We start from the raw sequence: 11,247 nt of genomic DNA, 5'->3' as shown, positions 1-11,247 counted from the left end.
ACAACTCCGCCGTCTACTCTGTGGACCGTGCGCCGCCCTTCCAGGGCTCAGCTGCAGACATCTCCGACAGGTCCCAGTGCGCCGTGCTGGTCAGCTCGGTGCGAACTCGCCAGGGCTGGGCATCAAGAGCACCCTGCGGCATGTTTGGTGGCATAAGCAGCTCGTGCAGGCGTAGCAGCAGGTGTCTTGGCCCCGTGGGTGAGGCAGTGCGTGTGCCCCGCTGCCCGTCCATGCCCTGCAGGTCAGCGCCGCGTTTGGTGGCGAGCTGGACATCCTGGGTGCGCACGGGATGTAACGCCACAGGGCAGATCACCAGCTACTGGCGAGCGTCAAGCGCCATGGGCAGGCACGGCCAGCTGCGCAGCCATGTTGGCTCCCACTGTTTGGATCGCAAGCCAGCCACCACCTCACATGTGCCCCCTGTAGACCCCAGATTACGCCTTGCACCTGCCATGGCGTATCGACCAACCCCCACAGTTAACAATGCGGGCACCAACATCCAAGCCCCTACGCTGTCATATGACGAGGAGGTCTACCGCGCTGTCATCGGCACCAACCAGGAGGCCTCGTACGTCCTCTGTCAGCTGTGCCACCCACTCCTGGCAGCAGCAGCCAAGGCCAGCGGCGCGGGCAGCGCAGGCGGCAGGAACGCAAGCGTTCCCGGGTCATGCATCGTTTTCATCTCCAGTGTCGCAGGCGGGCCCCTCGCGGGGCGCTCTGGCAGCCTGTATGCAATGAGCAAGGCGGCTCTCAACCAGCTGGCCAAGAATTTGGCCTGTGAATGGGCAAAGGACGGCATCCGTGTCAACAGCATAGCGCCCTGGGTCACTCTCACAGAGCTCGGCAAGCAGGTGCGCGCTGCATTGCATGGGTGAGGGGATGGGTGCTGATGGCGTGAGGTAGTGAGTGGTTTGATGTTGGTGCATCAAGCTGTTGAAACGCCGGAGGGATTGATTGGCGTGAGCAGAGCGATGGCTCACAACACCTGGGTTAACGTTCACCGGGCTGCCAGTGACTCGCTCTCCCCTTCGAATAAACCGCATGCGCAGAACCTGACCAACCCAGCGCTCAAGGAAGGCTTGCTGAGTCGGACGCCTATGGGCCGGCTGGCTGAGCCTGAGGACATCGCAGGCGTTGTTGGGTTCATTGTCAGTCCCGCAGCTGCCTACGTCACGGGCCAGACAATTGCTGTGGATGGCGGCTACAGCGTGATGGGTTTTTGGTAGCGGCTGCAAAGCTGGTTCCGACGTGACAAGCTAGCAGAATGGCCAGCCGCGCGAAAGCACTGCAAAGCTGCAGACAGGCACTTGTCCTTTATTTGAACTGCCATCTGACATATGATACTGGGCTTCACCGAAAGCTGCTGGTTGAAGGGGAGCGACTGACTCCTGCCCACCTGCTGCTGCATATTTGTTGTTGTCAGCGAGCAAGTGGCCGCAAGTAACGTGCTTATGTGTGTCAAAGACGGATGCGCACGCGTAAACGCAGTTTGCATGACCATTAGCATTTGATGACGCATTATAAGAGTATTCCTGTGCGGGTTGCTCACGAAGCTGGCTTCTTCGCCCTCCAGGTGTGTCCGATGATTCATGATAGTGAACTGACCAGGCAGCCGCCGCCGTACGCTTGTTTTGCTCAGCAAATATTGCTGCTTGGTGGCTGGTTTGAGCTAAAACACCCCCTGTTCAGGCGCCTTGTTTGCTGGGGCTTCTGTTAATGTTAATTGGTGAGTTATAAATTGTGAGCACGTCGGGGGCTTGCTGCTTCAATGATCCTGTGCTCAAGGCTGTGGGTCCAACACAACGAGGTAGGCCGAGGTGGGCCGGCTTGTCTAAGTTCGGGTCACTGCACGGCAATGCTGACCAAGGCAGAGGTGCTTTGAGTGGAAGCTGGTTTGGTGCGGGGCGTTGTGCCCGTTCACAGTCCGGGGTCGCTTGCCTGAGCCTCAGGCGGGGGCAGGCTGCTGTTGGAGTCGTTGCCGGGAGTGCACTGCAACGTCACGGAGCACCTGTCCTAAAGTGTGCGCGTCCCCTCTCATTTGCGTACCTCATGTCTTGCTGGCAATGGGAGGCGTTCCTTGGCAGCGTGCACAACATTGCGTTTCTGCAGACTCATCGCACTTCAATGCAACGGCCGTGCAGAGTGTTCCTTCCATCCGGTGGCATAGCGGCGTCTGTCAATGGTTTAAGAAGCCTGGTCGAGGCGGCGCGCTGCGCTTGGCGGCCGAAAGGTTGTCGACCTGGGCTCGTCATTGGCAATGCAAATTGTCAGCGAGCTTCCTGCCGCCCGGGCCCCGCGTCCAGACGTCCCTGTTGCCGCCAGCTGTAGCAGTGTCAATATGTCGGGGCTAGTGTCTCATGTAGTTATCCCCTCATCCTACCACACACACGAGAAACACTGTACCAGGCGGCTTCTCCATCGCTTCTCCGTCCATTCGGCAGGAGAGGAGCGGAGACGTACATGATCTAACAACCAGTCCATCTGCGTGCCTTTTGACGACTGTTGGACATCACAAAGAGCTGCTGGGCGTCTGTCCCAAAGTGCCAGGACAGGACCTCACTGCTTACAGCTGCACCGTGCACGCAGACTGTCATAATAAACATCAAATATGGCAATGGGAGGACTAAGCCGGCCCATCGTGGCTTTCCTGGCGGTGCTGCAGGCGAGTGTGTGTGCCGGTGTCAGTGGGATCACCCCTCGGCTTTCGGGCCACCAAGCCAACGCGCCGACGGTTTCGAGGCCCGAAGCAATCCCATTTCATCTTTAATCCAGCCCAGTCGGCCTATACGGCCTCGGGAGACGGCAGCGGCCCAAGCATGAAAGCACCGTGGCGCCCTTGCGCGCTGCCATGGTGCTGTGCTGCGTTTTTGCCGCAACCTTGGCACGTCTTGCGGGTGGGTTTCTGCATGCACTGAGTACTTCTCCATTGCTGTCTCCACCAAACCGCAGCTTGCCGCGGCTGGCTCAGTAATTGCCATCACTGGGGTGAGAGCATGGCGAGGGTGGGAGGCACACAGCATGACATGTGGTTGGAGCAGGGCCTGGATGCGCAAACGCCGGTGGCGACTGCGAGCGCGGCACTTGTGAAGTGTGATGCTGAGAAATTGCTTGGCGAGCGCGTGCCTGTCAGAACAAATGTTACGGCATGTGGCACGGCAACATGCGTCGCCCTGATCGCCTCGCTGCGCCCCTCTGCCGCCCTCAGATCCGTTTGGCCAACGTCGACGTGACCAGCATCAAAAGTATCATGAACCAGAAAGTCTGTTTGCTGACAGAGAACGACAACATTTCCATTTGCCTGTACGCCTATGCGCTGGGCGCGGTCAGCATCATCTTCACCTTTGCCATCGGGCTGCTTCAGGTGGGTACTGCAGTGAGATCGAGACACGCTTTGCAGGCTGTATGTGACCCTCCATGGCAGAATAGTTGCTCGCTTGCGATGAAAACCAAGGCCAGGTCCACTAAAAACGTGACACATGCACAGGAAACAACAGCAGCAGCACGGGTGGCACCACTACGAGTAGCACAGCAGAGACTTGCAACCCCTACAGCTCAGCGGTCATCATGTCAGCAACCCTCGTGTGCCTCGTCCCCCACCACAGATCTGTACATGCAACTTGTGCGGATGCGGCGCTGTCATGGACAGTGTTTTTGCAGTGATGGCGGCTGGTTGGTGGGTCGTGGGCGCTTTTGTGATCTCGTCTAACTCCAGCAGCGCCAGCAAGGCCGGTCGCCCAGCCCGTGAGTGGCGCGAGGCGGTCGCTTGGCTGACATGGATCAGCGCAGGGCTGTTTGGCGCGCTGTTTGCGGTGCACATATCCCGCGTCATCTCAAAGTACTGCTGCAAGCGGCGTGGTGCCACAAGTGAGAGCGAGAAGTCGATACTGGGGGCCAACAAGCCGCGCAGCGCAGCGCTGGAGCTTGGCAAGGAGGTGCGCGGCCGTGCCTACCTGGCTGGCAATGGCGGCAAGGCCCCCCTGCAGCAGCAGTTCATGGGCAACGCAGGCAACATTTAGGTCGCTTGTGTTTGGGAGGTGGCGCCAGCTTGCGAGGCATGAGCTGGCGTACATGGTAGTTGCAGGCTGGCTTTGCACCACGGCAACCGTGGCGGCCTAGAAGGGCGTGCACTTGGCTCCCAGGCTTCCACACCCGCTGCACAATCCCGCCTGAAACCATGCCACATGTGTGTGGGTGTCTGGGTGGCACTAAAATGGAGGTTGCCGCCTGCCAGTGGCCTGCGCAACATGAACTTGACACTCGCTGGTTGCAGTAAGCGCTTTGCAGACAGGCTTGGCTTGTGTCCAATTGTGTCATTTTGTGGCCGTGCTCTGAGCCTTGAATGCAAGTGGTGAGATGCACCATCATGTCCTGCCCAACATTTTTTTCGACTTACATCAACTCTTTCCTGGCTCCACAAAATCAAAAAGCACTGTAAGCAATTCCATAATTAACGCACAGGATTAACAGCTGTTGCATGCAAAAAGGATGAGCAAATTGGGGATGATGTGCAGAGGTACTGGGAGGCCGGAAGGGTTGGCGTCAGACCATAAGCTCTTTGCCGTCCAGCCGATCCGGTAGCCAGCGCACCGCAACGTCTCCGGCGCGGAAGTGCCAGCTGCGCGTTCCAAGCGCGATGCCAGCGCCAACCGCAACGCCATCTGCCGCTGCCTTCTTTCCCGCCGCTGATTCGGTCGTCTCCGCGGCGCCCTGTGCAACCCAGGCAATCGGCAGCCGCCGCAGGGTCACGTCCAGCCGCCCGTCCAGCTCAGCCGTGCGGCCCTCCACGGGTGTGAGCGACAGCACAGCACTGGCTGAATGCTGCAACGTAGACAATAGCACCGTATCACCAGGCGCATCGGCGGCTGCCAACACGACAAACCGGTAGCGCGGCTGGCGCAGCGACGTGCCTAGTGCGTGGCAGTAGTGCAGGAATGCCGATGCCTCGTGCTGGCCAGGAAAGAGGCTCTGCAGAGCAGAGAGCGAGTCCAGCACCACTGTGAGGCCGCCAGGCCGCTCCCCATGACCGTACCCTGACCCTGCCATCGACACCGACGCTGCAGTTGTTGATGATGTCAGTGGCTGCTGCTGCTGCTGCTGCTGCTGCTGGCATTGAAGGTCGCTCAGCAGGGCTTCCGCAGCAGCAACCATGCGTTTTAAGAGCCGCTGCAACGCCGGCTGCCCTCCCGCCCGGTTGGCGAGCAGTTCAGGATTCTCCGCCCCTGCAGCCGCATCTGCTACCACGCCTGACGGCTCCTGCCCAGAATGAACTTGGCTCGGCCATTCTCCTGAGCTGGCAGTGTACTCCGCAGCTGTCACAAAGGCGACTTGTGCCTGCTGTTGCAGGATGCCGAGCTTGCGCAGGGCGGCGCTGTGGCGCGCTGCCGAGTGCGCCGCGGATAGAATCAGGACCTGCAGACGGATTCCAGGTTTGCGATGCACAGATGAGGCTCACAGCGGACCCTTGTGCGCGACGGTGCACTGCGGCACGCAGCAAACGCCAGCATGTGCCACCACATATCAACTGTGTCTTGTGAAGATGTATGAGCGCAAATGCTTGAAAGAATTTGAAAGAATCTAGATTCCCACCTTGTGGCTGCTTTGTAGGGCAGCCTGCACCAGCAGCGGCAGCAGAAAGGAGCCGCCGCAGTCGAGGCGGTCGAGCAGCAACAACGTGCCTTGCGGTAGCGCTGCCATCAACGGCCGCAAGGGATCCGCAGCGTACGCTTCGCTCATCATGCTGCAGGGCAACAAGTTACTTCACGGCTGGTGAGTGCTGCTGCTCGTGACGGTGTCTGCCTCTGTTGAAAAGGGCGGTGCGTGCGTGGATGTCACCAGGTGTGTGTGCATTGATCTATGGTTTGATTACATTACTTGAAGGAATCTTTCAAGCGGGTGTATGCCTTGTACCGTATCATAACAGGTCAGGCGTCGCACGAGTCGAGAGCTCTCGACAAGCCCCGCTGCTTTGAAATGCTGCCGCCCTTGCTTCGTTATGCGTGCAAACATGCTGGATCGCCAGCCTTTAGCCTACCACAGCATGTATACTGCGCCGTGGCTGCGACTTGGCGCGCAACGCTGGCCCTGAGCGCTGTGCAGGATGACGCAGCGAGGGCGGGCGCAGGTCTCCAAGGCACCGGCAGCAGTGCATCGCGCACGTACAGCAGCGCCAGGGTAGACGCAGGTGTGACGGAGGCGGCATCTGTGAGCTCGGGGACCAAGCCGCTCAACCTGTGCAACGCGGTAAACGACGCACTCCATGTCGCCATGGAAGCCGACGACACGGCATGCGTGTTTGGTGAGGTGAGCTATTCAAGCTTCACTGATGCTCACAAGCTGCGGCTGCCGCAGAAGCTGGCGGAATTGTGTCCAGGTACGATTCTCAAACGCCCTTTTCAATCTCCATTTGCTGGCGTGCCCGCTAGGACATCGCGTTCGGCGGGGTGTTCAGGGCGACAGTGGGGCTGCAGGAGCGCTTTGGGCAGGCGCGAGTCTTCAACACACCCCTCACGGAGCAGGTACGGAGGACCAGGTGGCAGCTGTGAGCATAATGTGGGGGCAAGTGGCACGCGCAAGGGTTGCAGAGCGGGGGCGCAGCGGCTGTCATTCAGGGGGCAGATTGGACCGATGAAGTCTGCATGAACCAAGCCGCACACACTGCCGGCCCCCTAATCATCGGCCCCACCCTAGGGTATTGTGGGGTTTGGCATTGGCCTGGCAGCGTTGGGCACGACCGCCATCGCAGAAATCCAGGTAAAGTATGCCTTTGCGCACAGCAGGGACTGATGGGCGGCCAGGGGTGCTCGCTGTGCCGCTCCCAGTGCCTTATCAACTGTGCGCACGTGGATGGGGTAACACAGAAATGGGAAGCTACCACCGCACAAAGGAAGTTGCACAACTTGATCATGGGCTTATCGGCTTGTTTACTGTTGCCTGCGTACTTTGGCATGCACCGCCACGCCTGTGCAGTTTGCCGACTACATCTACCCTGCCTTTGACCAGCTGGTCAACGAGGCGGCCAAGATGAGGTGCGCACATGTGTGCGCACAGCCGGGTATACGAATTGGCACGCTTTTGTGTCCACCACGCATTGCTGCCCGCTGCGAAATAGACACACGTATCGCGGGCGGATTCATCCAACTCGACCAGGTACCGAAGTGGCGGGCTGTTTGACTGCGGCGGGCTCACAGTGCGCACGCCCTGTGGCGCGGTCGGACACGGCGGCCACTATCACAGTCAAAGCCCAGAGTCCTACCTAGCAGCCGTGAGCTGTTGCAGGGCACGGGTGGTGCAGCTGCATGCGTACTCGTCACGCTTCTGTTCGTAGGCTCATCCATAGCTTCTGCATTGACTCAACCCGAAGACCCGCCAACCACCCACCCACGTCCATTCTTGACACTCGAACACCTCCTCCCAACCTCCTGCGCCCACTCCCTCCCTCACCCCGCTCCCCAGGTCCCTGGCCTGAAGGTCGTGATGCCCTCCAGCCCCGCTGAGGCCAAGGGCCTCCTACTGGCCTGCATTCGCGAGCCCGACCCATGCGTTTTCTTTGAGCCCAAGATGCTGTGAGTGGCAGGGGTTGTGCCGGACACAGCTGTAGTACTGGGTTGTCTGCCGTGCAAGGTGACAAGTGGTCTGGGTGCCATCCGCAGTCGTGAAAAGTCAGCAACATAGTCGGCCCGCGTGTGCACCCACCGACTTGCCTCCACTTTTCACCCCTCCATCGTTTGTCGTCCACTCGCCCTCACGCCCGGCTGCCCCGCCCTTGTTACTGCTCCTCACTCCCTCTTCTTGTGTTCCCCTGACCCCAGCTACCGCACGATGGTGGAGGAGGTGCCTGCCGGCGATTACGTCCTGCCCCTGGGGGTGGCACGCACCCTGGCGGAGGGCAGTGACGTCACACTGGTGGGGTGGGGCGCGCAGGTGCTGGTGCTGCAGCAGGCGGCCAGGGCAGCCGCGGCGCTGTCCCCCCCCGTGTCGTGTGAGGTGCTGGACCTGCGCACAATCATGCCATGGGACGTCGGCGCTGTCACTCGCAGCGTCAACAAGACAGGTGGGCGCCATCTCCGCGACATTTATTGTGACTCAGCCACCTGCAATCCGCAGGGTGACCTTTGGCACAACCATCGCATGTGCAGCATGTGCGCTCCTCACCCCTGCAGTGACCGCCCTGATTTTGTTGCGTAGGTCGTCTGATTGTGAGCCACGAGGCGCCGCTTACGGGGCACTTTGGGGCCGAGATTGCTGCGCGTGTCGCGGAGCGCTGCTTCCTGCGGCTTGAGGCGCCTCCCATGAGGGTGTGCGGGGCAGACACGCCCTTTCCCCTGGTGCGTGCATCTCAGGAAGCACTAATATCGGATGTGTCCAGTGGCTGGTGCATGCCCCAATCGCAACGCCTATTGGTTCTACCACCATTAGGCCGCTCCCAGCCCTCCATGCTGCATCCGGCCCATGCACGAATTGGCCCACTCCCTTCCCCCTTCTCCCTGCCCCTCCACCCCTCCACCCATCCACCCCCACCACCGCCATGGTCAAGGTTTATGAGCCACTGTACCTGCCGGGTGTGGACCGGGTGCTGGAGGCCATTCGGGCGAGCGTGTCCTATTGAAGCGTTTAGGAGTGAGATTCTATGGCGACAAATCAATTCGTTTGCCCTCCTTGATTGTTTCCTGGCGGGCTGCACAACTCGCCCTGCCATTTTGTGTTAGGTGGTGGCGACCTGCACAGTTTTGATGCAGCTGCAATTGTGCTGGCTGAACGCTGCTACATGCAGGGTGGGGCTCTTCAACTTTTGACCTGGGGCAGTACTGACAATCATGTGATGCGGCTTGAGGGCTCGTCCCGATGTGACTCTTGCACACAATCTGCATGCGATGTTTGTGCTGGTGCGGTTTCTCATGTACATCACACACGGTGCACACACAACATGAAGCTGGCAACTACTGTGCTGCAGATGATGTCTTCACACGGGCAACTGGCGTGTGTGCTTGGCTTGCTTGGAGACCAGCAGCAGGGCGGAACGGTGGACTGGCCGTGACTGGCTATTCTCATATGGTCATCCAAGCACATTGAGAGTGCATCGAATCGCTGTGCGTGTAAATCAAGTTGTATTATCCATTCCCAGCCTGACCGCGCGTTCGCGAGCGCATTTCGTCTGCAAGCTTCGAAAGGCGAATTCAGGCATTCAGGCAATATGCAGGCCTTCACAATGCCTTCTATGGGTTTGCGGAGGGCCGCTTTCAACTGCATGCGGGCGCAGAAGCCGCGGGTGGTTCGAGTGCAGGTGAGGCTGCGTGTGCGCCAGGGCGCTGCATGCCGTCCATGGGCAGCACCGGTTCTGAATCCCTCGATTGCGCCGATGGTGCTGGAATGAGAAGCACGGGCCATGCCGGGTGGCCCCAGCAGCAGGTCGCCGGCGGCCCCGACAACATACCTCTCCACCCTGTGTGCAATCTCCGGCACGAAGGCCGCCCCTGAGACAGGCCACCACACAGTTCCGGATGCGCTGCGGGACGAAGCCCTGGCCCATTTTTTTGAGGGCCCGTGCAAGTGCACACCCACCACTGGGGGTGTGAACAATGTCGTGCAGTATGTTGAGACAGCCAACGGAGAGCGCTACATCTTGCGCGTGTGAGCGGGCTGGTCAAGAAGGGGTGACCTGGCCTATCATTGCATCCCTACTTGGCTTGAGGAACTCCTTATCTATGTACTGGCAGCAGTAAATATTCGAATGGTGCATGCAATAGGATTCAAGCGCATTGGGCTGACCTGTTGCGCTAGGCCAAGAGGGTGTCCGCAGCAGGATGCACCACCACCGCTTGATTCCCGCGCGCTTTGCCTGCACTCCTCATTACAGCTACAACAACGGCGGAAAGAGCGAGAAGGTGGGTTGATGGGGCTTGTGTGAATTGTATCATAGTTGCGTGTTGATAAAAGGGGCTGCGAGCCCCTCGGCTAATGTGTTGTGGTGTGGTCCTCCCCCCACCACCACCCCGTATTCCCCCTCATCTCACCCGACCCCCTCGCGTCCAGCCCGCACACCACCACCCCACACCCCCAACCCTGTCCTTGCGCCCGAACCCCCCTGCATCTTGATGTCAGGTGGCCTTTGAGCACGAGCTGCTGCTGCAGCTGGGGCAGCAGGACCTCAGCTTCCAGGTCCCCAGGGCCCTGCCCACGCTGAGGGACGGCGCCCGCCACGTAAAGCTCAGCAGGTGTGGGTGGCGGGGTGGCGGGGAGGGGCTAGGGCAAGGCTGGCCACTGCGTGTTGATCAATGTGGCGCCAGCGGGTTTTGCAATCGGGTGGCTCTGCAATCAAGATGACCGTAGCAAGGTGCCACCACCTGCACTTGGCCCCTCCCCACAACCCTCATCATCCCGGCCTGGGCGCGCATGTGTGCACGTCCCCCAACCCTGCGCTCAGCGGCGATGACGCGTGTGTGTTTGAGATCATCCCCGGGACCCTGGCCAAGACCACCAGTCCGCGCGAGGTCGGGCGCGCCACTGGGGAGCTCTGCACTGCCATGGGCCGCATCGACCTGGGCGGCCGCGAGGCGGAGGCCCCCGTGCCCCCCTACTACGACGGTGCGCTGCATTGCGGGGGCCTTTGGCGCAGGAGGCACGGTCTTGGGGGTGAGAGCATTGCCACCGCACAGAGAGGAAGATCACGTGGCCCAGGGCGCTGCCTGGAAGGTCCTTGCAGAGTCACTGACGTGCTATTGCACGCGGCCCAGCGAACCCCAACCCCTCCCTGACACCCCTGGCGACAGTGTTCCATGTGCACCACTCCATCAACCGCGAGATATTCTACCAACAGGTGCGGGCCTGTAGAGCAGGGTGGGCAGAGAGACGCTGCAGCAGAGAGGACAGCGAGGTCAAGCACTGCATGTACCACCTGCGGGCCGCGCTGGATCAGCACGAGGGGACGCCGCAACGCTGCCAGCCCTTGACCCTCACTGCTCGCGAGCACGCATGAACGCACGTGCCCATGCCCACACACGCGCTAGCACGCAACCTGGCCCTTGTGCCCCCCACCTTTCCCCAGGTCGCGGAGAACCCTGGCTTCAGCGTGTGCCGCGCCGACATTGACTACCTGACAGCCGAGATCACGGCCATGGAGCCCAAGCTGGAGGCCTACCAGCAGCTGGGCCTGCCCATGCAGCTCATCCACGGAGACCTGCACGTGCGGGGCCTGGGGGTCCAGGGGTGGCTGCTGGGGGGCGGGGCCAAGGGAAGGGCAGTGTAGGGGAG

At 60.5% G+C, this 11,247-nt stretch overlaps 4 protein-coding genes across 4 annotated transcripts; all 4 read left to right on the top strand.

The window, feature by feature from the left end:
* Positions 1-1,049: 1,049 nt before the first annotated feature.
* On the top strand, positions 1,050-1,226 carry MNEG_8238 (hypothetical protein; the record flags this gene model as incomplete). The annotated part of the gene is made up of 1 exon (XM_014043292.1): positions 1,050-1,226. A coding segment is annotated over one exon (177 nt), but the record flags the coding sequence as incomplete, so codon positions are not given.
* Positions 1,227-3,247: 2,021 nt separating this feature from the next.
* MNEG_8237 (hypothetical protein) lies at positions 3,248-4,016 on the top strand (the record flags this gene model as incomplete). Its single annotated transcript, XM_014043291.1, has 2 exons — positions 3,248-3,361; positions 3,603-4,016. 2 exons carry the CDS (start codon positions 3,248-3,250, stop codon positions 4,014-4,016), a joined length of 528 nt encoding a protein of 175 aa, XP_013898745.1.
* A 2,248-nt stretch (positions 4,017-6,264) lies between these two features.
* On the top strand, positions 6,265-8,605 carry MNEG_8236 (2-oxoisovalerate dehydrogenase E1 component, beta subunit; the record flags this gene model as incomplete). Its single annotated transcript, XM_014043290.1, has 9 exons — positions 6,265-6,300; positions 6,423-6,515; positions 6,688-6,750; positions 6,967-7,025; positions 7,147-7,186; positions 7,453-7,562; positions 7,809-8,050; positions 8,185-8,324; positions 8,534-8,605. The coding sequence occupies 9 exons, from the start codon at positions 6,265-6,267 to the stop codon at positions 8,603-8,605; spliced, it is 855 nt and encodes a 284-aa protein (XP_013898744.1).
* A 777-nt stretch (positions 8,606-9,382) lies between these two features.
* Positions 9,383-11,242, top strand: MNEG_8235 (hypothetical protein; the record flags this gene model as incomplete). The annotated part of the gene is made up of 6 exons (XM_014043289.1): positions 9,383-9,627; positions 9,854-9,881; positions 10,099-10,211; positions 10,421-10,581; positions 10,731-10,813; positions 11,042-11,242. 6 exons carry the CDS (start codon positions 9,383-9,385, stop codon positions 11,240-11,242), a joined length of 831 nt encoding a protein of 276 aa, XP_013898743.1.
* Between the last annotated feature and the right edge of the window lie 5 nt (positions 11,243-11,247).

Source organism: Monoraphidium neglectum (assembly GCF_000611645.1).
Source record: "Monoraphidium neglectum strain SAG 48.87 unplaced genomic scaffold scaffold01541, whole genome shotgun sequence".
NCBI lineage: Eukaryota > Viridiplantae > Chlorophyta > Chlorophyceae > Sphaeropleales > Selenastraceae > Monoraphidium > Monoraphidium neglectum.
Note: the sequence above shows the minus strand (reverse complement) of the source record. Positions and strands in the feature narration are given on the sequence as shown.